Source organism: Carcharodon carcharias, chromosome 4, assembly GCF_017639515.1.
Source record: "Carcharodon carcharias isolate sCarCar2 chromosome 4, sCarCar2.pri, whole genome shotgun sequence".
NCBI classification, from domain to species: Eukaryota; Metazoa; Chordata; class Chondrichthyes; order Lamniformes; family Lamnidae; genus Carcharodon; species Carcharodon carcharias.
The window spans coordinates 148,350,428-148,375,610 of NC_054470.1; the positions used below are offsets into that span (position 1 = coordinate 148,350,428).

General features: G+C 42.5%; 1 protein-coding gene across 3 annotated transcripts in view; it reads right to left on the reverse strand.

Annotated features, from left to right (window-relative positions):
- Nucleotides 1–25,183, reverse strand: part of LOC121276870 (versican core protein-like) — a 228,990-nt gene that overhangs the window by 63,710 nt on the left and 140,097 nt on the right. For 2 of the 3 annotated variants that reach the window (XM_041185460.1, XM_041185458.1), the window contains exons 9-10: nt 11,107–18,585; nt 5,993–6,118 (exon numbers count right to left, since the gene is read on the reverse strand). In XM_041185460.1, the coding sequence (XP_041041394.1) occupies nt 5,993–6,118; nt 11,107–18,585 (7,605 nt within the window). The remainder of the gene's footprint in view (nt 1–5,992; nt 6,119–11,106; nt 18,586–25,183) is intronic. The other variant, XM_041185461.1, reaches the window with a different exon arrangement.

The window sequence follows — 25,183 nt, forward strand, 5'->3', positions numbered from 1 at the left end:
CCAACTTCTTCCATGAAAATCAAGGCCACAGTGTCTTCGAGTCATTATGGTACAGAATGAGGCTATTCAGCCCACTGAGTCTATGCTAGCTCTCTGTAGAGCAATACAGTCAGTCCCATTAAACCCCCTATCCCTGTAGTCCTGAAAGCTTACTTCCCTCAGATACCCATCCAATTTCCTTCCGGAATCATTCATCATCTCCACTTCCATCACCCTTGTAGGCAGCATGTTCTTGGTCATTACCACTCTGTATGTAAAACGTTCTTCCTCACAGCCTCCCCTGCATCTCTCATCCAAAACCTTGGCCTGAATCTCATGCTCATTGGGTATGCGTGATCGGTGGACGCAGAAGGGATCATTTGGATATGTACTTCCTGCCGTGATTGGTCCGCGAACGTGATTTCACGCTCGCTGAACAATTAACTGGCAGCCAGCGTGAAATGAGTGCGGGATGAGGACGGGCGCCAGGGAGAAGGGAGGGTGCGGGCTGGCGCTCCCTGAAGGCTGTTGGCCTTTGTGAAGCTGCCTCAGGGAGCTGCAGTAATTTAAAAATGAAATGAGGTCAATAAATTGCTGCAAACTGTGACAATACCGCAAATTCATGCACCTGACAGCAGCCCACATAGTGGATCATCCCTCAAACGTCTTCTTTTATTTTATTTAACCCTGGCCATTTTATCCCTCCCTGGATGTAGCTTGTAGTGAAAATGTGAAGGCCACCTGGCCAATTGGCCCATCCGCCAACCGTAAAAGTGGACAGGCCACTTAAAACCGCTGACAAGTGGCCCTTTAAATGCCCGCTTAATTTTCTGCAGGCACGATTCTGACATCCGCGCTTGCCTGCCGACTGTAATGTTGTGTGCAAGTGCAACGATGACAGGACACACGTCCAACATCCTCTCAAGCAATTTCACATGATTATAGGTTGGGTGCGCGCCAGCACAATCGACGTAAAATTCTGGCCCTTAAATCTGTGTCCCCCAGTCCTTGCAACAGCAGCTAATGGAAACAGTGTCTGAAATATATCTACATTTTACATAAAAATTTTGAGATAGCAACAACGCTCTCTGTCCTTTCAAATCAATGCATAACTCGAATACTCGCAGTCCATTGTTTCCTGCAGGGGTGGTACAGTATCTTTAAAAGTGCTATTATTAATTCTTCCAGATGATGGTGCTGTTACGTCTTTAAATCAATTACATGGGCCCTGTTATTTGTGTTTGCTCCAGACAAGCTGCCCAACCTCAGCCAGTTGCAACATACGCACCTAAAAGTTGCCAGTTCCTCTGACTAACTTTGAGCAAAGTAATGATAAGCTGATCAGTAATTTAAAGAAAATTCAATTAGACTCTCAATATTAAATTCTTTCTGAAAGAATAACAGGATTTTATTCTATTGTTGCAGAGATATTAATAATTTAATTCTCTTTGTAGACATATTTTATATGATTAATGTGACTTCACTACACACAGTGACTTAGCAATCTTCAAAAGTGTGATTTGCGGTTTTGGTGGAAGAACAGCATGGAGGATCTAACCCTGCCCAAATTGGATGCCATGCACCTTCATGGAATTTTCAGTGTTGGGCTAATTATAACATTTTGGATATTTCCAGTGGGCGCCCTGCCTGTGCTGAGCAGGCTGCCTTGAATGGGGTGCAAAATGGTTGCTTGTAAGTCTTGGGTGAAATGGAGGTGGTTGCCTCTGGGGAAGTTTACAGCTAAAGCTGGAGAAGAGGAAGGCTAAACTTTGTTATAATTCCGAGGTGTGCGGCAGTGCAATCTATTGGCCTGTGACACTTTTTAGATTGTCTCCCCCATACCATGAAACATCAGAAGTGTTGTGCCATTCCCTGTATCTTGCACTGCTATGACAAAAAGATGGAAAATGTGAGGTCTGGCATCACTGTGTCATTGGTATGTAAATTGAATATTTGGGGGGATGTATTCGATGACTGACATAACTTCTGATGATAGCAATCCATGGGGAGGTGGCTAATTCCCCACCCTCAATGATCACTGATTCACTAGAACTTGGGTTGAAACAAAACTCTTGCTTGAATATAATGGCCTCAATTTTACCTTTGGCAAAGTGTACGCGACCAGCAGGCCAGGGAGCGGCCGGGAAACGGGCCCTCAACCGAGATCGGCTCCTGACTGCGATTGGCTCCCGATCGCGATTTCACGTTGGCTAGCCAATTAACGGCCAGCCAGCATGAAACACGCGCTGAAAAGTCCAGCGCTGCCGGGGTGGGGGCAGGAAGAGGGTGGACAACGACGTTTCTGTGGGCATGGGTGAGTGCTGAGAGAAAGCTCCCTGAAGGCAGACAGCTGCCTCAGGGAGCTGCAGACCTGAAAATCATCAAATAGAGTTTTAAAAAGCTGCAAAAAAATGTCCATGCATCACGATCAGGCACCTGAAAATATCGCTGATAAAAATGCTGTCCACAGAGTTTTATTTGTATTTTTACTTCATAACAGAAATTTCAACCCACCCTTGGATGAGGATTGATGAAAAATGCAAAGGCCACCTTGCCAATTCACCCATCCCCCAACCAAAAGGTTAGATGGGTTCTGAAAAATCTGAGTCAATTGCAACGTTAATAGCCCTCTTAACTGTTGGCAGGTGCGCTTTCGACTTTTGTGCGCGCCCGCCGAGCAAAATATTGCGCAGTGCACAATTACATCAGGACACTCACCCAATGTCTTCTCACACAACTTTATTCCCAATCGGGTTGGGTGCATACCCGCCCGTGGGACATAAAATTCAGACCAATGACTGCATTTGTGAGGATTACTGTTATCACGGTGAACGTAGCAATACTGTTTGGACCAACAGAAATTCATGCAAAAAATCTTTGAACATTCCAGGAGCAGGTTTATATTTTTTTGTGATATTTTGAATTGTTTCCCATGATCAAGGTTTGTGGCATCAGTTATTACAGAGACATGGCTGCAGGAGAGGACATTGATTGGGACTTGAATATTTAAGGGTATAGGGCATTTAGGAAGGATAGGAAATGAGGAAAAGGTGGAGGGGTGGCTTTATTAGTTACTGATGGTCTTACACAATAAAGAGGGATGATCTAAGTTCAGGAAACCAGAATGTGTAAATGGTTTGGGTAGAGATGAGAAATGGTAAAGGCAAGAAGTCACTTGTGGGAGTCGTGTACATGCCCCCTAATAATAACCACATGGTAGAATGGAGCATAAAGGAAGGAATAAAAGGAGCTTGTCAGAAAGGCACAGGGATAAGCATGGGAGATTTTAATCTACATATAGACTGGAAAAGTCAAATGAAAAAAAGTAGCCTAGATGAGGAGTTCATAGAATGCTTCCCAGATAGTTTTTTAGAACAGCATATTCTGGAGCCAACCAGAGAGCAGGCTATACTAGCCCTGGTATTGTGTAATGAGATGGAATCAATTAATGATCACATAGTGAAGGTGCCCCTAGATAGCAGTGGCCATAACATGATTGAATTTTGCATTCAGTTTGAAGGAAAGAGGAGTGGGTCCGAGACTATGTCTTTAAACTTAAAGAAGAGCAATTATGAGGGCATGAAAGCAGAGCTGGCAAAAGCAGATTGGCAAATTAGATTAAGGGAAATGCCAACAGAGATACGGTGGCAAACATTTAAGGGGATATTTCAGAATATACAGAATAGATACATTCCAAAGAGTAAGAAAAAGTCCAAGGGACGGATACACCATCTATGGTTAATTAGAAAGGTTAAAGATAGTACCAAACTTAAAGTAAAAGCATATAATTGTGCAAAGAAAGGTGGAAGACCAGAATATAAGCAACAGCAAAGGATGACTAAAAAATTAATAAGGAGGGAAAAATTAGAGTATGAGAGAAAGCTAGCCAGAAATATAAAAAGTAAGAGTTTCTATAAATATTTAAAAAAGAAATGAGTTAACAAAGTGAGCTTTGGTCCTATAGAAAGTGAGTCTGGAGAATTGATAATGGAAAACGACAATATGGCAGATGAATTGAACATGTATTTGCATCGGTCTTCATTATACAGGATACAAATAACATCCCAGAAGCAGCTATAAATCAAGAAATGGAAGGGAGGGAGGAACTCAGTAAAATTACAATCACCAGAGAAGTGGTACTGAGTAAATTGTTGTAGCGGCTGACAAGTGCCTGGGTCCTGAAGGACTTCATCCTAGGGTCTTAAAAGAAGTGGCTAGTGAGATAGTTGATGCATTGGTTTTAATTTTCGAAAACTCCCTATATTCAGGGATTGGAAGATAGCAAATATAACTCAGTTATTCAAAAAGGAAGGTGGACAGAAAGCGGGAAACTACAGTTCAGTTAGTTTAACATCTGTCATAGGGAAAATGTTAGAAGCTACTATTAAAGAAGCTATAGTAGGGCACTTGGATAAGCTCAAGATAATCAGGCAAAGTCAATATGGTTTTGTGAAAGGGAAATCATGTTTAAGCAACTTATTGGAGTTCTTTGAGGAATTAACATGTGCTGTGGATAAAGGGGAACTGGTGGATGTACTGTACTTAGATTTCCAGAAGGCATTTGATAAAGTGCCTCATCAAAGGTTAAAGAGGAAATAAAAGCTCATGGTATAGGGGGTAACATATTGGCATGGATATAGATTGGTTTGCTAAGAGGAAGCAGAGAGTAGGCTTAAATGGGTCTTTTTCAGTATGGCAAGATGTAACGAGTAGTGTGCCAGAGGGATCAGTGATGGGACCTCAACTTGTTACAATTTATATAAATGATTGGATGAAGAGATGAATGGCATGGTTGCCAAATTTGCTGATGACACAAAGATAGGTAGGAAAGTAAGTTGTGAAGAGGACATAAGGAGGCTACAAAAATATATTAGATAGGTTAAGTAAGTGGCCAAAGATTTTGCAAATGGAGTATAATGTGGGAAAATGCAAAATTGTACATTTTGGCAGGAAGAATAAAAGAGAAGCATATTATCTAAATGCTGAGATATTGCAGAGCTCTGAGATGCAGGCGGATCTGAGTGTCATTGTGCATGAATCGCAAAAGGCTAGAATGCAATGCAGCAAATAATTAGGATAACTACTAAAATGTTATCATTTATTGAAAGGGGAATTGAATATAAAATAGAGAGTCTATGCTTCAGTTATACAGAGCACCAGTGAGACCACACCTGGAGTATTGTGTACAGTTCTGGTCACCTTATTTATGGAAGAATGTAAATGCTTTGGAAGCAGTTCCGAGAAGGTTTACCAGACTAATACCTGGAATGGGCAGGTTGTCTTATGAGGAAAGGTTGGACAGGCTGGGTTTGTATACACTGGAGTTTAGAAGAGTGAGAGGCGACTTGATTGAAACATATAAGATCCTGAGGGGTCTTGACAGGGTGGATGTGGAGAGGATGTTTCCTCTTGTGGGAGAATCTAGAACTAAGGGTCACTCTTTAAAAATAAGGTGTTGCCCATTCAAAACGGAAATGAGGCAATTTTTTTTTCTCAGAAGGTCGTGAGCCTTTGGAACTCTCTTCCTGAAAATGTGGTGGAAGCAGAATTTTTGAATATTTTTAAGGCAGAGATGGATAGATTCTTGGTGAGCAAAGGGGTGATAGGTTATCAGGGGAAGGCAGGATGCAGGTTTGAAGTTACTATCAGATCTGCCATGATCTTATTAAATGGCAGAGCAAGCTCAAAAGGCCGAATGGCCTACTCCTGCTCCTTGTTCATATGTTATTACATCTGCATCTAGCTTGGCATTTGAGTGCTAGCAATGTGTGTGTACTTCAGATAACATTAGTAGAGTGTATATGAAATGCACGGAAGTCATTTGTTGTGTTTTGTTGGAAACAGAATCAGATTGCTGACATTATGTGTGGAAGCCCATCTACTGAAACGCTGATTAAAGCCTAACATTCCTATAATGCTGGCATTCTAAGAATGAACCTAAATTGTTTCCAATAAAAATAGTTGAAAGCATTGTATATCACTCAAACACCATAGTGTCTAAATCTGCTCTTACCTATTTCACAGTGCTCCCCAGTGTATCCTGGCAAACAGGTGCATATATAACTAGTTTCTCGTGGGTAACAACTGCCTCCATGTTGGCAAGGGTATTCCTCACATGGGTTAACTTCTGGTATTACAGCTGAAAGCAACAAGTACAGGATAAGCATGGTTACTTTTTAGCCTCTCAATATTTCCTTTTTGTTGCAGATACACCTAAGAAAAATCAGAGTGTGAATAATCGTAGCCACTATTAGTTTCAATGGTATGTATTGGATGGAATTCAGTTCACTGAACTTTTTACAAGATAGTTTCTTAATTTTGATTTTTCTTTATTGGAGTACCACTTCTGCAAATCAGTACCACATTTCCTTCTCTTAGAAGGAGAGCCAGCCTTCAAACTGTACTGAAAGCATTAGCCAACCTGCTGTTAAAGGGTTAACATCTTCACAAACTGTTTTACATTGTTTCAGAAACTTCAAACATATTTATAATCAAAGAGTCTTCTCTAATAAGTGACTCTCTTTTTTGAGTATTTGGATAGTTATTAATAGCAGATGTTTATTGGAAGTAGCTGAGTGCTAATGTAGAATGGCAAGTGCACTGCCATAGTGTTAGCAGAAACTTCAGCTGTGGACACGAGTAATTTTATGGATCAAATTGCCTGAACTAATATTTTAATCTTGCTATGACATAAAAGTTCTCTCCTCAGGATTCAACAGTCAGAAATTTTGAGCAGAAGTCAAAGAAAATACATTTTAGAAGAGCAGGAGGTTAAAGGCAGAATCTTTTAGACCCACCAGCAGTGGGAATCATAGTGGGGGGGGCACTTAATTTGATGGGAGGCAGAAAATCTGTTTCCTAGCGGCAGGATAGTATGTGCGAATTTTGTTTTCTCGATTCTCAGGCAGGTTAAAGGTGGGTCGAGCTTCCTGACGATGGGGGAAAAGAGTGTGTTTTAAAGGGCAGGTTTGATGGTATCAATAGTGCGGTCCGGCGCAGGGGTGGGGAGTGAATTCAGGGTACTGGTAGTAGGTGGAAACAGTCACAGTCAGACGGAGGAGTCAGATGCAGTAGGGTGGCTGGTTCAGGGTGAGGGCCTGGTAAGTGAAGATCTCATGGAAGGTCAAGGAGACAGACTAGGCAATTGGCTCAGATCATGAGAGGGGGCAGGGGCTGGGTGGGCTTGGAGATGGTAATAGATGTCGGCTCTGAGGGGGGGGAAAGGCAAGTGGAGGTGGATTGTGATAGGGTCAAGGGTAATGGGGGAAGGTTCAAAGGTGACAGAGGGGAGAGGAATGGTGATATTGGGTGGGTCAAGGGTGATGGGGGGAAGTTGGTGCGAGGGTAGAGGGTGGTGGACTGAGTTTGGAAGGTGACCCGCATCAATTTTCAAACCTAACCTTGAATACACAGTTAGTCAGTAATGAGATCCCTCAATGTGGGTCTTTTTTGGGTAGGTGGAGTTCAAGGTCAGCACATGTGGCTGACTAAAGGGACACCCTAATAATTATGAGGCAACTGGATACCAACCATGCTCAGTTGTGTTCTCCTCTCTATAGTGAAGTCAACAAGGCAGCAGGTTTGTTCCTGACTCATGGGTCTCATAACCTCGAGATCTCAGAGCTGCTGTTCATTCTGTGCCATTTGCCATTGGCTACAGTCAGAAGCAGGGATGAAGTAAGAGAGGGAGGGAAGTGGATGCCTCCAAGGGGCACAGCTGGTGGACATCAGTCAACTCGCAACTTCAAACTTCCATCCTCCCAGGTGAATGGTCATGCCTGACAATAGCTCATGTGGTTAGTCTTTTTATGCTGCCAGGCCAATGGTCTCTCTGTAAGAAGGGAGGGTATTGGAGGCAAACTGAATAGTGTCTAAAGGCGGGTTCTTGCACATGGCTCTCTTAATCCTGGTCAAAGAGCAATGTATAAATGGGAGGAACACCCATCTCTGGTCCTACATATGGAAAGGGTTAGGTGGGAATGTCATATCTCGATGGAGGCCAGGTGGAGGGCTTATCACTGGCCTGCTGCCTTGAGATAAAGGCAAACCTGTAAAGGGTATGCTCATTAAATTTATCGCTTCAATTTCTTCACAGGTCCACTGAGGCCTCAGTGATCCAGGCTGCAGGCAACCCTGCCTTGGTAATGGCTCTTATCCAGATAAGGAGAAGAAGGGCCCATCGTAGATTGGCACTGGGCCTGATGGAGCAAGGGCCTGAGCGGTAAGAGGTAGCAGAGCCACAAGAAGGTCAAGATGCTGGTGAACAAGGTCCACTGCAATAACAAGCATTGGCCCAACCATGGGTGTATCACAGGTGGTCCTCTTATCTAGAAATGAGCGAAAGGCAATGCCAGAGGTGCCTTCAATATGTGCCTGGTTGTGGATGCTCACATCTGCAGCTTCTCCAATATGAGCTGTGGCTGCAAGGACTCTGGAGGAGTAGCGTGGAGCTCCTGGCCTGCAGTGAGTGAATGGCTGCCTGAGTGCCATTTAAAAATGACTCCAGGGCCTTCAACCTCATGAGGTAATGGCAGGGCAGGCAACTTCCTACCTGCCCCGCCACGTGATTTGCCATGCTCCTTGCAGATGCATAATTAGTGAGCTGAACAGCAGAAGATCGTATGTGTTCAGTCCACCTGCCACTGGGCTCCAGATTCTGCCCGAAGTAAGGAAATAATTGAAAGAAGAAAAGTATCTGTAACCAGGAGTATTGATTTGTGTTCAAACTCTTGGGGTTATCAGAGTCTATTTGGCTACAATGGTTTATAATGTAACTGTATAAGTATTTGGAAAATGTAAGTTGAACATAACAAATCAGAAAAAGATGACAACAGATGACTTGTTGGAATATCCTTGAGTCCTGAACTAATAGATTGCAAAAGCAAAATTGTTCGCTCTGTAGACATAATAAGAGCAATGAGACATCTGGGAATGCAGTGGATCATGGGATTAACAATCAATTTCCTTCACCAGTGAGTTTTAAGAATTGTGACAAAAGAATGGAGCAACTGAGGAGGGTAAATGGGAGTCATATCAGGCTCAGAAAAAGAAATACAGAGAGGGGGAGATAAATCAGATTGAGAGAGAGAAAAGAGAGACAGAAAGGAAAAGTATTAATTTTAAAGTTTGACATTCTTAAAAGCTTTAAGAACAATCTTCCACCTGAAGGAATTAGTCTCCACAGTTTAAACTGTTCAATTTTTTGGCCAAAGAGGTTGAGTAACATTGCATTGGCAATTACAACATCATTAAAAAATGTGAGTTCTTAATTACAAGACTCAATGTTCTGTGGTGAGTTTAATGGACAATTAAGATGCAAATCCAGCAAGCTCTTAAAGCTGGGAGGCTGATGAGGAGATGCATGAAGCATTTGGTAATTGGTGTAAATCGACCAGCAAGTTCAGGAGACATTTCATTTCTTAATCCACTGAACTTGCTGACTAATATATACATTAAAATTGCACCAGAAATACATTGTTATTTTTACAGCAAGATCCAGCCTATTATTGTTGTTATGGTATATTAAATTGAAGCCAAATGAGACAATAATACAGCAATTCTAAGTTGAGTTATGTTTAGTTAGTGAACAGTCAATACTGTAATTCTGAAACCTTTATATTATAATTAAGTTAACAATCATCTTATCATTGATTAAGTAGAAGTAGTAAATTAAAGTTATTATTAGCTGTTCATCAAACTGTTCAGTTCATTTCAAACCTAATGTATTTGTTGCTCACAGTGCAGCCTCCTTTTGCACGGGAAACCAAATGCAAATTAGGTGCTCACTTTGCTGAGCATCTCTTAACTGTTCACAAGTGCAATCTGAAGCTTCCTCTTGGTTTCCATTTAATCCTCTATCCTAGTTTGACCCCTTTATCTTTGGTCTGCTATCCTGTTCCAATCAAGCTCAATGTAAGGCTGAGGAACAGCCCCTCGTCTTCTTAATGAGCTCTTTGCAGCTTTCTGGTCTTAACATTAACTCTGTTTATTCCTTAACTACAGCTTCCATTCCTCTGTGGGAGTAGGAATTGATACTGTGGGAAAGGGTTGCTAATATTTCTTGAAATGGGGGAATGGAGCGGATTGGTATTTAGATTGTGGATTCCCTATTAAAACATTACTGATGGTTACTGTTGTCACCAGAATCCCTGGCCACGGGAGCCTGCTTTGTATTTTGCTGTTTCCCATGTTTCCATTTCTACGTATCCCTGTACTGTATTTTGTTTCTCCGTATGTTCCTCCTTTTGCCTCTTGTTGATACCACTACTTTCACTGAATCATTTTGTGTTCTCCATCCAAGCACTTCATAGCTCATTCTACTCATTTTCCTGTGTATGTGCTTCTTTTTTATCTTCCCTATTCCCTTTTGCTTATTCTGTTCTGAACGTTGTTCCTCTGTAATATCTTGCAATCCTGAGGAAGAATCTTACACCTGAAGTGTTGACTGACTGACTTCTTTTTCTCCACAGATGCTACCTGAGCATTTCCATTATTTTTTTGTTTTTTGAGTCATAGATATCTACTTGGTGAGTCAATAGTTAAATATGTCCCTGTAATTTGATCAGTTTATGTAGGACAACTCAAAAGCCAAATTAGGGTTCATAAGTTTAAAAAAAACTAGTAACAAGCTTAAAGCTAAAACTTTTATTCCTACAAGACAGACCTAATTAATAGGTTTCTCTATAGCTTTCATCAATGTCACACCTAGGCTATATTAGGTGTTCTTATGTGGAGCAAAATCAATTCTACTTGCACTCTGTTCTTGGTAAGTATTTGATTTGGCAGAACTTTCCAGACAAGCACTAACATTTCTCCATTGAAAGAAATAGAGTATAAATATACAAACACTCTTAGTGCACAGTCTTGCCTGCTGGGAGCACACATCAAAAAAAATGGGTGGAATTCTGATTTTCCAACAATTTCCCAATACCGTGCTCCCAGTGGGTGAGGCTCTGCCCCAGGAATGCTCATTTGGAAAGTGTCCCTTAAAGTAAAAACATTTAGGAATATAAATTACCAAAAGTAATGTGATTGTTACACTAAATATTTCAACATTGTATTTTTCTTTGCATCATCATTTGACATTAAAGATCTGGAGGCAGGAGTAGTCTGACTGATATTTCATACCTGGTACATGAACAGTCTCACCATCCTCTGGCTCACCAGTAATTATTGGTTCGCTCGTGTTACTATGTTCCCAAGACTCAATTTCAGAGGTGGTCTTCGAGCGAGCTGTCATTGCCAGTGTTGTTTCAGTAGTTTTGTTGTCAGTTTCTACCAAATCAAAGATAATTTTACCAGAATCATCAGTACTCTTTATCAATAGTTGAGGTGTTTGTGTGGATCTCCAGTCTTCTGGTCTGTCAAGTGGTGACGGTGAAGGAACGTCTTTGTGAATGTCAGTGCCACTTGTTAGAGATTGTTCTACAAAAGGCAAAGTAGGTATTGAAGGGGATGTCTTGAACTCTTTTAATTCTGTGACCATCTGAAATGACACTACTGTTATACCTTTGAAATCTTGCTCAACAAATAAGCCCAGATCCTGTGAAGTGCTCTCATGTAAAGAGGATGATACTGTTGTAACTCTGACAGGTTCGGCAATATCCTTTTTAACCTTTTGTTCTGTGGATGGCCATAATGATGTAGCACTGACTACAGTCTCTTTAGAAATTTCAACATAATTATTTTGCGCTGGTGAAGCTTCTACTTCTCCAGGTTGGGCAGTGTGTGGATCTGGTGGCAGCATAGTTCCTATAAAGTGTTCTGTAACATATCCTTCAATATCATGTAAAGCAATTTTCCCCACTGTGCTTGGGTAAGCAATTGTTTGTGACACAGATGACTCCTTTTCCAACATTTTGGTGGGAACTGAGGGAGTTGCAGGACTTTCTACTCGCTGTAATTTCAAACTGAGGTCTAACAAAGATGATGCAGTAGGCTCAGTCCTGTAGCCCATTGTCTGTGAAAACTCTTTGTGACTAATGGTTGGCTGTATAATTATCTGATTTGTTTCAATCTCTTTTGTGGGAACATTGTCAAAGATCGCTGGTGAAGGCAAACTTTCCAGTTCTTCCAATTGAATTCCGTGTGTTGTTTGTTCCATTATCGCTGTTGTCACCAATTCTTCATCATGCTTCTTTTCAGGCAATTCAATTGATAAACCTTCTTCTGCATTTGTTGTAACTTGTGCAGATGGGAAAGTAAAGTTATTAGTAGATACATAAGCATGTTCTGTAGACAGTTTTTTCAAAGTCAGAGCATGCTCTTCAGAAGAATACACAAAAGTTTCTTTTGTTGGTAAACTCACAGTGTTCGTTGTTTTAACACCAAGTTGAGATGAAGTCTGTGTGGAAGGGGCAGCCTTATCCAGTAAGTGGGTAAATGGTTTACCTTCAGTACTTACAAAATATTCGCCAGAAAATTCCCCTTCCAATAAACTGGAAGCTGGCGAGCCTTCAATTTCCTTATGTTCTGTCATAGGATGAATGTATCCTCCACTTGCATGGGCCTTTGAACCATTGACCATTTGATATGTAATTGATTTTTCTGAAAATGTGCTTGGGCCATCTGCATCCTTTAAAGAAGCCTGCACAGTGAATGTGTATATGTCACCCTCTTCTTTACCTGGAATTATTCGTGACACAGGCTTCTTGGTGTCTTCATTGGGTGAGATAGATACAGTTTCTAGAGAGGTGTCTGCAACATGTTGAGGTATGATTGTGGTCATAAATAATGGTAATATGTCCTTCTCTAACTGTGGTTCGGACATATCTTTTCCAATTTTATCCAAGGAAACTGTTGTGCCAGCTGTATTGGTTATTCCTTTCTGCTCTGGTGTTACTGTGATTAGAGGTGAAGACAGATCTCCAGAGCCATCAATTCCAGTCTCTTCGTCAGTCAAGATGCCAGTGGCAATGTACTTCACTGCCTCAGTTTGTGCAATTTCTAATCTTTTTGTAGCATTATCAGTTGGCAAATAAGTTGGAGACACACTTAATTCCTTGTCAACATCAATTATAAAGTCTGATACAGTAGTAGCTCCAAATTTCTGTTCTTTTTTAATATCTATTCCGTTTTCCTTACCACTAACATAAATTACACTAATATTTTGAGGTGCCAGAGAGCTACCTGTAATTTTATCTTCTGGCAGTTGGTCATCTCCTCCATCAAGCACAACGGTCATGTTTCCTGCTGTCCTGTCGTAAGGTTTTACAGTTCCCTCTTGGGTTTCATTCAGCTCTGCTTTAACAGTTTTTGGCAAGGTTTGAATTTTTTTATGATCCACTTGACTGCTTGCAGTGCTAGAAATTATTTGTTGTGTATAATTTGTTTTGTCACCTGCTTGGATGCTTGGGCTATCAACCAACTTAGGTTGAAATTTATCCTTTCCTCTTTCAATTGAAACAGGAGTTCCAGTAGTTACCGGTGACATTTCCTTTAAATGTGCGCTACTAACAAATAATTTAGGTTCTTTCGCTAAGGATACTTCACTAGACTGAGCAGAAACAGTAGTAGATAACTTAATGCCAAGTTCAATCTTTGTAAATTCACCAGAACTTTCTTCTTCTGTAAAAGGAACAACTGTTTGTTTGCTTCCTTCAGTAACATATATAAATGGTTCCCTGGAAGTTGATGACTGCCTATGGTATTCTACAGATGGTTTTGATCGTGGTTCACTAGTAGCCTCAATTATCTCTAGTGCTTTGGATGTGGACATCTCAGTTCTTTCCTGATGTGCAGCCACAGTAATTGGCTGAACTTCTGCTTCTTGCTGGGAAAGTATTCTATGAATACCTTCACCAGAGCTTTCCTGCTCAATTAATGAAACAGTTGTGTTTAAGCCTACTTCCACAGTTTCTTCACTTATCTGCATTGTACTGTCACTTTCCATCTCACTTAAGTCTTCTTCCCTTTCACTGCCTCCACCATCTCCAGGATAAACAGATAGCAAAGTATGGTCTTGTTCAACTTGTTCACCAGAACCCTCTTCATCAGCAACAGGGGGTTGTTTATGTGCAACTTTCGCTGTTTTTGTGGTTTCTTCAATTCCTGGAGAAATCCCTGAAGGCTTCATGAATCCATCTCCAGGCAGCCCATCCATCCCAGTGACTGTTTTAGTTAATTCTGATGTGAATTCAGGAGACTTTTCTTCAATTGCTGGTGTAACAGTGATATGGGGAATTCTCGCATCCATGGTTTTTGTTGTGACTGAGACTAATGTATCAACAGTTTCCTTCTCACTAACCGAAATTGTTGCTGGGATTCTGTCTGCAGGTTCTGTATGTACTGTTACCATCAATATTCCCATCTCTGTTTTTGTTTCTGGTAATCCTGGTATGAATATTCCAGCCTTTCTATCAGGTGCAGCTGTGACATTGGTTTGGAGAGTTTCTTCATCTAAAGAAATTTTGCTCGTCACTGGGACTACATGGCTGCTCATTTCTAAAGTAGAAACATCTGGAATTACTTGCATAGGTTCGTTATTGGTAAACGTTCCTTCACCTGAACTCTCAATATCTGTGAATGCTGTTTGTTCCTGCAAATCTTTCTCCGTTTTTGTCGCTGCATCGATTGTTGGGGATTTTTCAGAAGGTTCCATATCCTTTCCTGGCAGCTCTTCAATCTCAGTGATCACTTTTGCTGCTTCTGATGTGAATTCTTGAGAATTTTGTTCAGATGCTGGTGTAATGGTGACATGGGAAACTCTCACATCCATTGTTTTTGTTGTGACTGAAACTAATGTATCAACAGTTTTCTTCTCATCAATTACAATTGTAGCTAAAGGTTTATCTGCTGGTTGTGTAGATTCTTCTACTGACAATTTTTCTGTTTCAGCTTTTGTCGCCAGTAATCGAGATGTGGCTATACCAGACTCTTCAGCATGTCCAGCTGTAATAGCGTGGAGAGTTTCCTCATCCAAAGTTGTTTTGATCGTCACTGGAGCTACATGGCTGGTTGAAGTAGAAACATCTGGAAGTGGCCTGGCTGGTTCTTGGATGGTAAATATTTCTTCACCAGAACTCTCCATATCTACAAAAAGTGTTGTGTCCTCCAACTCTTTCTGTGTTTTTGTGGTTTTCTCAATTGCTGGATATTTGTCAGAAGGCTTCACCGAGATTATTCCTGGTCGTTTTTTTATCTCTGTTGTGATCACTTTTGTTGCTTTGGATGTGAACTCTTGAGAATTTTGTTCAATTGCTGGTGTAATGGTGACATGGGGAACTCTCACGTCCGTTGTTTTTCTTGTGACTGAAACTAAGGTATCAAAAGTTTCCTTCTCGTCAATTAAAATTGTAGCTGAAGATTTATCTGTCAGTTGTGTAGATTCTTTTACTGACAATTTTTCTGTTGCTGGTTTGGTCTCCGGTAATCCTGTTGTGGATAATCCAGCTTCTCCATCATGTGCAGCTGTAACATCTGTATGAAGAGGCTTCCCATCCAGTGAGATTTTGCTCGTCACTGTAATTACATGGCTGCTCATATCTAAAGTAGAAACATCTGAAATTGGTCTGGCTGGTTCTTGGATGGTAAATTTTTCTTCACCAGAACTCTCAATATCTGTGAAAAGTGTTGTGTCCTCCATTGTTTTTCTTGTGACTGAATCTAAAGTATCAACAGTTTTCTTTTCATCAATTAAAATTGTAGCTGAAGATTTATCTGCCAGTTGTGTAGATTCTTTTACTGACAATTTTTCTGTTGCTGCTTTTGTCTCCGGTAATCCTGTTGTGGATAATCCAGCTTCTCCATCATGTGCAACTATAACATCTGTATGAAGAGGTATCCCATCCAGTGGGATTTTGCTCGTCACTGTAATTACATGGCTGCTGATATCTAATGTAGAAACATCTGGAACTGGCCTGGCTGGTTCTTGGATGGTAAATATTTCTTCACCAGAACTCTCTATATCTACAGAAAGTGTTGTGTCCTTCAACTCTTTCTGTGTTTTTGTAGATTTCTCAATTGCTGGATATTTGTCAGAAGGCTTCACCAAGAGTTTTCCTGGTCGTTTTTCTATCTCTGTTGTGATCACTTTTGTTGCTTCGGATGTGAATTTTTGATGCTTTTGCTCAGTTGCTGGTGTAACAGTGACATGGGGAGCTCTCACATCCATTGTTTGTGTTGTGGCTGAGACTAATGTATCAACAGTTTCCTTCTCACTAACCAAAATTGTTGCTGGCGATTTATCTGCCGGTTCTGTATGTACTGTTACCATCAATTTTCCCATCTCTGTTTTTGACTCTGGTAATCCAGGTCTGAATGTTCCAGCCTCTCTATCACGTGCAGCTGTGACATCGGTATGGAGAGTTTCCCCATCCAAAGAAATTTTGCTCGTCACTGGGACTACATGGCTGCTTATATCTAAAGTAGAAACATCTGGAACTGGCCTGACTGCTTCTTTGATGGTAAATATTTCTTCACCAGAACTCTCAATATCTGTGAACGCTGTTTGCTCCCGCAAATCTTTCTCAATTTTTGTGGTTTCATCGACTGCTGGGGGTTTTTCAGAAGGCTCCATATCCTCTCCTGGAAGCTTTTCAATCTCTGTGATCATTTTTGTTGCTTCTGATGTGGATTCTTGAGACTTTTGTTCAATTGCTGGGGTAACGGTGACATAGGGAACTCTCACATCCATTGAATGTGTTGACACTGAAATTAATGTTTCAATAGTTTCCTTCTCACTAACCAGAATTGTTGTTGGTGATTTATCTGCCAGTTCTGTATGTTCTGTTACCACTAATTTTCCCATCTCCGTTTTAGTCTCTGGTAATCCTGGTGTGAATATTCTATCACGTGCAGCTGTGACATCGGTGTGGAGAGTTTTCTCATCCAAAGAAATTTTGCTCGTCACTGGGACTACATGGCTGCTCATTTCTAAAGTAGAAACATCTGGAACTGGCCTGACTGCTTCTTTGATGGTAAATATTCCTTCACCTGAACTCTCAATATCTGTGAATGCTCTTTGTTCCTCAATATCTTTCTCTGTTACTGTGGTTTTGTCAGTTGCTGGCATCTTTTCATCAGGCTTCATGTCCTCTCCTGGCAACTCTTCAATCTCAGTGATCACTTTTGTTGCTTCTGACGTGAATTTTTGATGCTTTTGTTCAGATGCTGGTGTAATGGTGACATGGGGAACTTTCACATCCATTGTTTTTGTTGTGACTGAAACTAGTGTATCAACAGGTTTCTTCTCATCAATTAAAATTGTAGCTGAAGGTTTATCTGCCGGTTGTGTAGGTTCTTTTACTGACAATTTTTCTGTTTCTGCTTTTGTCTCCGGTAATCCTGTTGTGGATAATCCAGCTTCTCCGTCATGTGCAACTATAACATCTGTATGAAGAGGTTTCCCATCCAGTGAAATTTTGCTCGTCACTGTAATTACATGGCTGCTCACATCTAAAGTAGAAACATCTGGAACTGGCCTGACTGGTTCTTGGATGGTAAATATCTCTTCACCAGAACTCTCAATATATGTGAACGCTGTTTGTTCCTGCAAATCTTTCTCCATTTTTGTGGTTTCATCGATTGTTGGGGATTTTTCAGAAGGCTCCATATTCTCTCCTGGCAGCTCTTCAATCTCTGTGATCATTTTTGTTGCTTCTGATGTGGATTCTTGAGAATTTTGTTCAGTTGCTGGTGTAACGGTGACATGGGGAACTCTCACATGCATTGCTTTTGTTGTGACTGAAACTAATGTATCAACAGTTTTCTCCTGACCAACCAAAATTGTAGCTGCAGATTTGTCTACCAGCTGTGTAGGTACTTGTAACAATGATTTATCTGTCTCCGGTAATGCAGGTGTGGATAATCCAGCCTCTCCATCCTGTGGAGCTGTAACATCTGTATGAAGAGGTTTCCCACTCAATGAGATTCTACTTGTCACTGGAACAACATGGCTGCTCATTTCTAAAGTAGAAACATCTGGATCTGGGCGACCTGGTTGTTTGATGGTAAATATCCCTTCACCAGTGCTCTCAACTTTTGAAAATGGAGGAACTTGTGGTTCTTCTTGAGTATCTCTGGTAGATTGGGCACCCTGTGTGGCTGATGAGATGATCCAGTGTTCTCCATCTTCCACCGCCGAATGAATTTTTATTGGGTCTTTTGTAACTCCTAGAACTTCAGTTTCATTACCAGTAGGAACTATTTTCAGTCGCTCAGTAGAAATTCCTAGTTCCTGTGTTCCAGCAATTCCACTTTCAGTCATTAAACGAGTCTTACTATCATTGTGTTTTTTTGTAATATCCACATCTTGTATTGCTCTTATGGTGGGTGATGCACTTTCTAGTTGGCCTGCCTTTGCTTCCTCCCCATTTAGTTTCTTATAGGGGGGGTCAAATTCCATCTGGCTCTTCCCACTAATAAAGCTGAGTGATGGAGGGACATCCTCTGTTGTAGCTGCTGTTACTGCTTGTGATTCAGATAGAAATGAAGGCAAGCTAAATCCTCCACTGCTTTCTGCTCCATCATCCTCTGACACAGCAATGTGAATGTGTATGAGATTAATCTTGGAACCCATTGCCACATCTTCAGTTGATTGATTGTGTGAGATTGGAATTGATTTGGTCGAAGTAGTTTTGTCATCTTCGAGTTCTCCTGGTTCAAGCCCTGAAATTAAATTCACAAAATATATGTCAGCTACAGGCATAGAAACATAGGAATAACAGCAAGCTATTCATCCCCTCGAGCCTATTCTGCTTCTCAATTATCATTATTTCATGACGAATCTGTGTCTCAACACCTTTTATCCATCTTGGTTCCAAATTGATATGGATGTGCCTACACCACAAGGACTGCAGCTATTCAAGAAGGCAGCTCACTACCACCCTCTCAAGGGTAATTAGGGATGGGCAATAAATGTTGGCCTGGCCAGCGACAGCAATATCCCATGAATGAATGTAAAGAAGTACCTTTAACTAACAAAACTCTATCAATCTCTGTTTTTAAAATTTCAATGAACTTAGCCTCAGATTTTTGGTAGAGTTCTAGGTTTCCACTTTCTGAAATGATATGCTTTTGCTCCGGCTGCAAAGAATATGAAAGAAGCTTTTTTTTTGGTTTGGGAAGCTCCTGAAATCCCCTCTGAAATGCCAATTGTTATAAGTAAATAAAAAAGCATTGAACAGAGCAGTGATCCTCATAATGATGCTTTGTTTAAAATACAGCGCCGAGAACTCCAATTTACTGCGCAGTTTTTGTCTACTTCCAGTTCACAAATGAAAAAAAAAACAGGCACATGTACACTCCTTTAGTGATAATGGGTGAGGGAAAATAGTCAGACTTGACAAGTAAAGAGCAAATTATTGCAGATGCTGAAAATCCAATACAAAAACAGAAAATGCAGGAAGCATTTAGCAGTTTAGTCAGCAAATATGGAGAAAGCAGACATAGGCCGGAATCTTCGGCCCCTGCAGGAGGTGAGGAAGGAGGCAGGTGGTCCTGAGAAAATGGCAGGATGGCGTCAAGGCTGATACCCGACACCTTCCTGCCTCCACTGGAATTAAGTTCCAGGTGGAAAGGTCCATAGTTGACCCTCCCACACCGCCTCCTCTTGAGTCCCTGAAGTGCATAATTAATGATGACTTAAGGGCCTCTTCCTGCCTCCGCTGCAATCTGCCCAGGTTTCCAGGTGGACCTTCCAACATGTGGGCTGCATGCCTGGTAAAATTGTTCGGCTGCATGTCAGTTGGAAGGGTGGTGTCCCTCGATCTGCACTGATCTGTACATGATCAAAGGCATGGACATGGGGCAGGGGAGTGGCCGCTGACAGCCAGCCCCCTTCCCTTGCTGCTGATCCCTATACACCCCCTCACCCCCCACTACAACACTTATCTTTTTCCTGGGCTGCTCTGTAATCCTAAAACTCCGGGGTGCAGGGAGGTGGTGGGGGTGGGGGTGGGGTGGGGAGGGTGGTGGGGACTGGGGGGAGGGTGAAGTTGTTCCAGCAGCAACCATGGCATCCACTGCGGAGCTGCTGAGTGCAAGAGCTGCTGGCCAACAGGGTGGGAAGTCATCTTCGCAGGGTCCTCAGTCTGGAGGAAGACCCGCTGCTGTCCACTTAACTGCCTGAGGGGTAGAGGATACTATGGGCCTTCCTCCTCAGAGTCAGTGTGGGTGTCTCACCGCACTTTCAGGCAGTGAGCGAGACACCAACCAAGAAGGAAAGCTTCCGCCCACAGACTCAACAGAGGAAATTTTTATTTGTAGGGGTAAGTGGGTTTGGGAATGGGCACTGAAATTAACAGTGTGTCGGGAAGCCAGCTCCAACTCACCAATTTTTGCATCTAGCAGGGCATTAAACCACATGTGAGCAACACCCTCAGGAAAGGCAGGTTGTTAATTTCAATATGCCAATAGCTAAAAGATCAACTCCAACACAGGATTTGAGATTCTACTATGGCGCCACAGATTTCCCAGGCTTCCTGGAAGTCACCACAGAGAGCAAGGCAAGGGCACAGCAGAAACTCAGGAGGATTCAATAAATTATATGCAAAAGTTCCCATTAGTAGAGAAGCCTCAGAGCTGATTTCTTACCAAACTGTGTGAAAGCCTCTTGCTCACAGTACTTGTTCTGACAGGTTACTTCCACTACTTTGGAGATGATATTCATTACTTTGAAGGTTTGTGCATCTGATCTCCACTTGCCATCTGTGATCGATCAGATCAGCAAGAATGACACTTAATGCTATATTAGCTTGGACTTCAGATGAGAACCAAGATAATCAGTTGCATCGATAGCATCGGAAGGCACAGGAGCAGCAAGAGGACCAACAGCAGGAGGAGCACCAACAAGCGCAGCAGCAGCACTCTCCTCACAGGTCTGCCATTCCGCAGGAGGGAGGGGGTGAGTGGAGAAGCGCAGCTCACAGCAGCTGAGGTGATAACCCATATAATATAGGTTGGAAATGTCTGAACACATGTCATAGGGGGCTCAGGGTCTCAAGTCAGATTGTGGAAGACATCTGTACAGCCTGTTGAGAGAAGATGTGCTGCCAAGTAAACTTAGTGTAGTGGCGTTACCACTGCCTGCCAAAGTCACCACTAGCCTCAACATCTTTGCCTCTGGCTCCAGGGATCTGCTGGAGGTATTTGCACAATCTTGCAGACAGCCATCCACAAATGTATCACACGTAGGACTAATGTCAAGTTTGTCTGGGCAGGCAGCTATGTTTGCCACTGATGATGCCAGTCAGAATGGACAGGTGCTTGGGTTTGTGGCTTTGGCTGGCTTCCAACAGGCACAGGGAATCACCGCCTGCATGCATTTAGTGATCAAGGATCCTCAGATCATCCAGAAGTATTCATCAAATGCATGGATGTCCACTCCACACAGGTATTCATGAGATTCCAGGGAGTTACAATGATGCATTCATCCTGCAATGGCCCATCCTCACTGATCTCTCTGCACCTCGAAATAGACTTACCAGCTGCCTGCTTGGAGACAGGGGTACCCACCTGAAACATGACTGATGACACCCTTGAGGAACCCAACCAATGAGGACCAGCAATGTTACAATGAAAGCCATGCAAAGTATGTGTCACTGAGCTGGCCATCGGCATGCTGAAGATGCCTGGGCAGCTCTGGAGACATCCTTCAGTATGTACCAGTCAATGTTTCCAGAATGGGTGTGATTCACTGCACTCTGTACAAAATTGTGAGCCTGGATCTTCATGAGGAACACAGCACAGAGCACAGAACCTCTACAGAGGAGGAGGAGGAACAGTAGGAGGATGAGGAGGAGCTGGAACATGCTGTGATTAATGCACAACAGTAGCACACATTACTGCCCAAATATGGCTGGAATTCCTTCATGATGGCAAGGGTCAGTTATGTTCCACCAGTGCATACACATGCAAAAGCCAATTGTGGCCACCACCCCAACCACCACAGCGGCCCCCCACCCACCCCCACGCCCCCCACTTCCTTTCCCTCAACACACAAAACAAAGCAATCCTGCAATCAGCCAAACATCCATTTCACAGTCACCCATCGCCTGATTTTAAATTTTGTCTTATCATTTTGTCTTAGCCGGAAAGACAGTGGAACAGCAATGGCAGGAGTTTCTGGGAGTAATTTGGGAGACTCAGCAACAAATTTATCCCTAGGAAAAAGAAGCATACTAAAGGGAGGACGAGGCAACCATGGCTGACAAGGGAAGTCAGGGACAACATAAAAGCTAAAGAGAAAGCATACAATGCGGCGAAGAGCAGTGGGAAACCAGGGGATTGGGAAGCCTACAAAGACCAACAGAGGACAACTAAAAAAAAAATAAGGAGGGAGAAGATTAAATATTAGGATAAACTAGCCAGTAATATAAAAGAAGATTGCAAGAGTTTTTTTTAGATATATAAAGGGTAAGAGAGAGGCAAAAGTGGACATTGGGCCACTGGAAAATGACGCTGGAGAACTAGTAGTGGGGAACAAAGAAATGGCGGAGGAACTGAATAGGTACTTTGCATCAGTCTTCATGGTGGAAGACATGAGTAACATCCCCAAAGTTCAAGAGAGTCGGGGGGCAGAGGTGAGTATGGTGGCCATTACCAAGGAGAAGGTGCTAGGAAAACTGAAAGGTCAAAAGGTGGATAAATCACCTGGGCCAGATGGATTACACCCCAGAGTTCTGAAGGAGATAGCTGAAGAGATAGTGGAGGCATTAGTGGTGATCTTTCAGGAATCACTGGAGTCAGGGAGGGTCCCAGAGGACTGGAAAATTGCTAATGTAACCCCCCTGTTTAAGAAGGGAGTGAGGCAAAAGATGGGAAATTACAGGCCGATTAGACTGACCTCAGTCGTTGGTAAGATTTTAGAGTCCATTATTAAGGATGAGATTTCAGAATACTTGGAAGTACATGATAAAATAGAGAAAAGTCAGCATGGTTTCATCAAGGGGAGGTCATGCCTGACAAATCTGTTAGAATTCTTTGAGGAGGTAACGAGTAGGTTAGACAAAGGAGAGCCAATGGATGTTATCTACTTGGACTTCCAGAAGGCCTTTGACAAGGTGCCGCACAGGAGGCTGCTCAGTAAGATAAGAGCCCATGGTGTTAGAGGCAAGGTACTAGCATGGATAGAAGATTGGCTGTCTGGCAGGAGGCAGAGAGTGGGGATAAGGGGGTCCTTCTCAGGATGGCAGCCGGTGACTAGTGGAGTTCCGCAGGGGTCAGTGTTGGGACCACAACTTTTCACTTTATACATTAATGATCTAGATGAAGGAACTGAGGGCATCCTGGCTAAGTTTGCAGATGATACAAAGATAGGTGGAGGGACAGGTAGTATTGAGGAGGTGGTGAGGCTGCAGAAGGATTTGGACAGGTTAGGAGAATGGGCAAAGAAGTGGCAGATGAAGTATAAGGTGGGGAAGTGTGAGGTCATGCACTTTGGTAGGAAGAATAGAGGCATGGACTATTTTCTAAATGGGGAGAGAATTCAGAAATCTGGAGTGCAAAGGGACTTGGGAGTCCTAATCCAGGATTCTCTTAAGGTTAACTTGCAGGTTGAGTCAGTAATTAGGAAGGCAAATGCAATGTTGGCATTTATTTTGAGAGGACTAGAATATAAAAGCAGGGATGTGCTGCTGAGGCTTTATAAGGCTCTGGTCAGACCACATTTAGAATATTGTGAGCAATTTTGGGCCCCGTATCTCAGGAAGGATGTGCTGGCCCTGGAGTTGGTCCAGAGGAGGTTCACGAGACGATCCCAGGACTGAAAGTCTTAACATATGAGGACGTTTGAGGATTCTGGGTCTATACTCAATGGAGTTTAGAAGGATGAGGGGGCATCTGATTGAAACTTACAGAATACTGAAAGGCCTGGATAGAGTGGACGTGGTAAAGATGTTTCCATTAGTAGGAGAGACTAGGACCTGAGGGCATAGCCTCAGAGTAAAGGGAAGACCTTTTAGAACAGCGATGAGGAGAAACTTCTTTAGCTAGAGAGAGGTGAATCTTTGGAATTCATTGTCACAGAAGGCTGTGGAGGCCAGGTCATTGAGTGTACTTAAGACCGAGATAGATAGTTTCTTGATTGGTAAGGGGATCAAAGGTTACGGGGAGAAGGCAGGAGAATGGGGTTGAAAAACTTATCAGCCATGATTGAATGGCGGAGCAGACTCAATGAGCCGAATGGCCTAATTTCTGCTCCTATGTCTTATGGTCTTATTCATCATATGTGAAACAGTCACTTACCAGGCGGCAGCTAAAATTAGCAAGATGGGAAAGTGAAGTTAACCACTTATATGGCTCAAAAATGTAACAGCAACTTAATGATCCAACATTGTGTAACACGTCCAACTGCACACTTTTGTGCAACTGCAAATTTATACTCTTCCTCTTCCTAACACTTCCATTTCAGTTACAATGAATGATAAGACAAAATTTAAAACCGAGCAATGGGTGACTGTAAAATGGATGTTTAGCTGATTGCAGGATTACTTCGGGCTGAATTTTACATCTTGTGGGCAGGTGCGCGCCCAACCTGATCGGGTGTAAAATTGCACAATATTACACTCGGCAGGCATGCGCAAAAGGCAGAAGCATGCCCACCGGCAATTAAGAGGGCAACTAAAGGTGGCCTTCACATTTTTCATCAAACCTCATCCAAGGGCGGGATGAAATTTCCATGATGAAATAAAATAAAAATAAGTATCTGTGGATAGCATTTTTATCAGCTTTATTTTCGGGCGGTTAATTATGATTCATGGAGACTATTTTCAGCTTTTAAAGCCTTCATTTTAGCTTTTACAGGTCTCCAGCTCCCTGAGGCAGCTGTCTGCCTTCAAAGAGCTTTCTTGCAGTGCTCACCCATGCCCACAGAAATGTCATTGCCCGCCTCCACCCTGGCAGCACTGAGCATTTCATGGCATGTTTCGCGCTGGCTGGCCATTAATTAGCCAGCCAGTGTGAAATCACAGTCAAGGGCCGATCGTGGTCGGCAGTCTGTTTCCTAACCGTTCCCGGGCCCATCAATTGGGCCTGCCCACCAAAGGTAAAATTCAGGCTTTTGTGTTGTGTGTTGAGGGAAAGGAGGTGGCATGGGGCGCAGGGGAGGGTGGTGCAGTGATGCTTGGGGTGGCAGCCACAATTGGCTTTTGCACATGGCTGCCTGGCGAATGCACTGGTAGAACATGACTGACCCTTGCCATCATGAAGGAATTCCAGCCATATTTGGGTAGTAACATGTGTACTGCTGTGCATTAACCACATCACG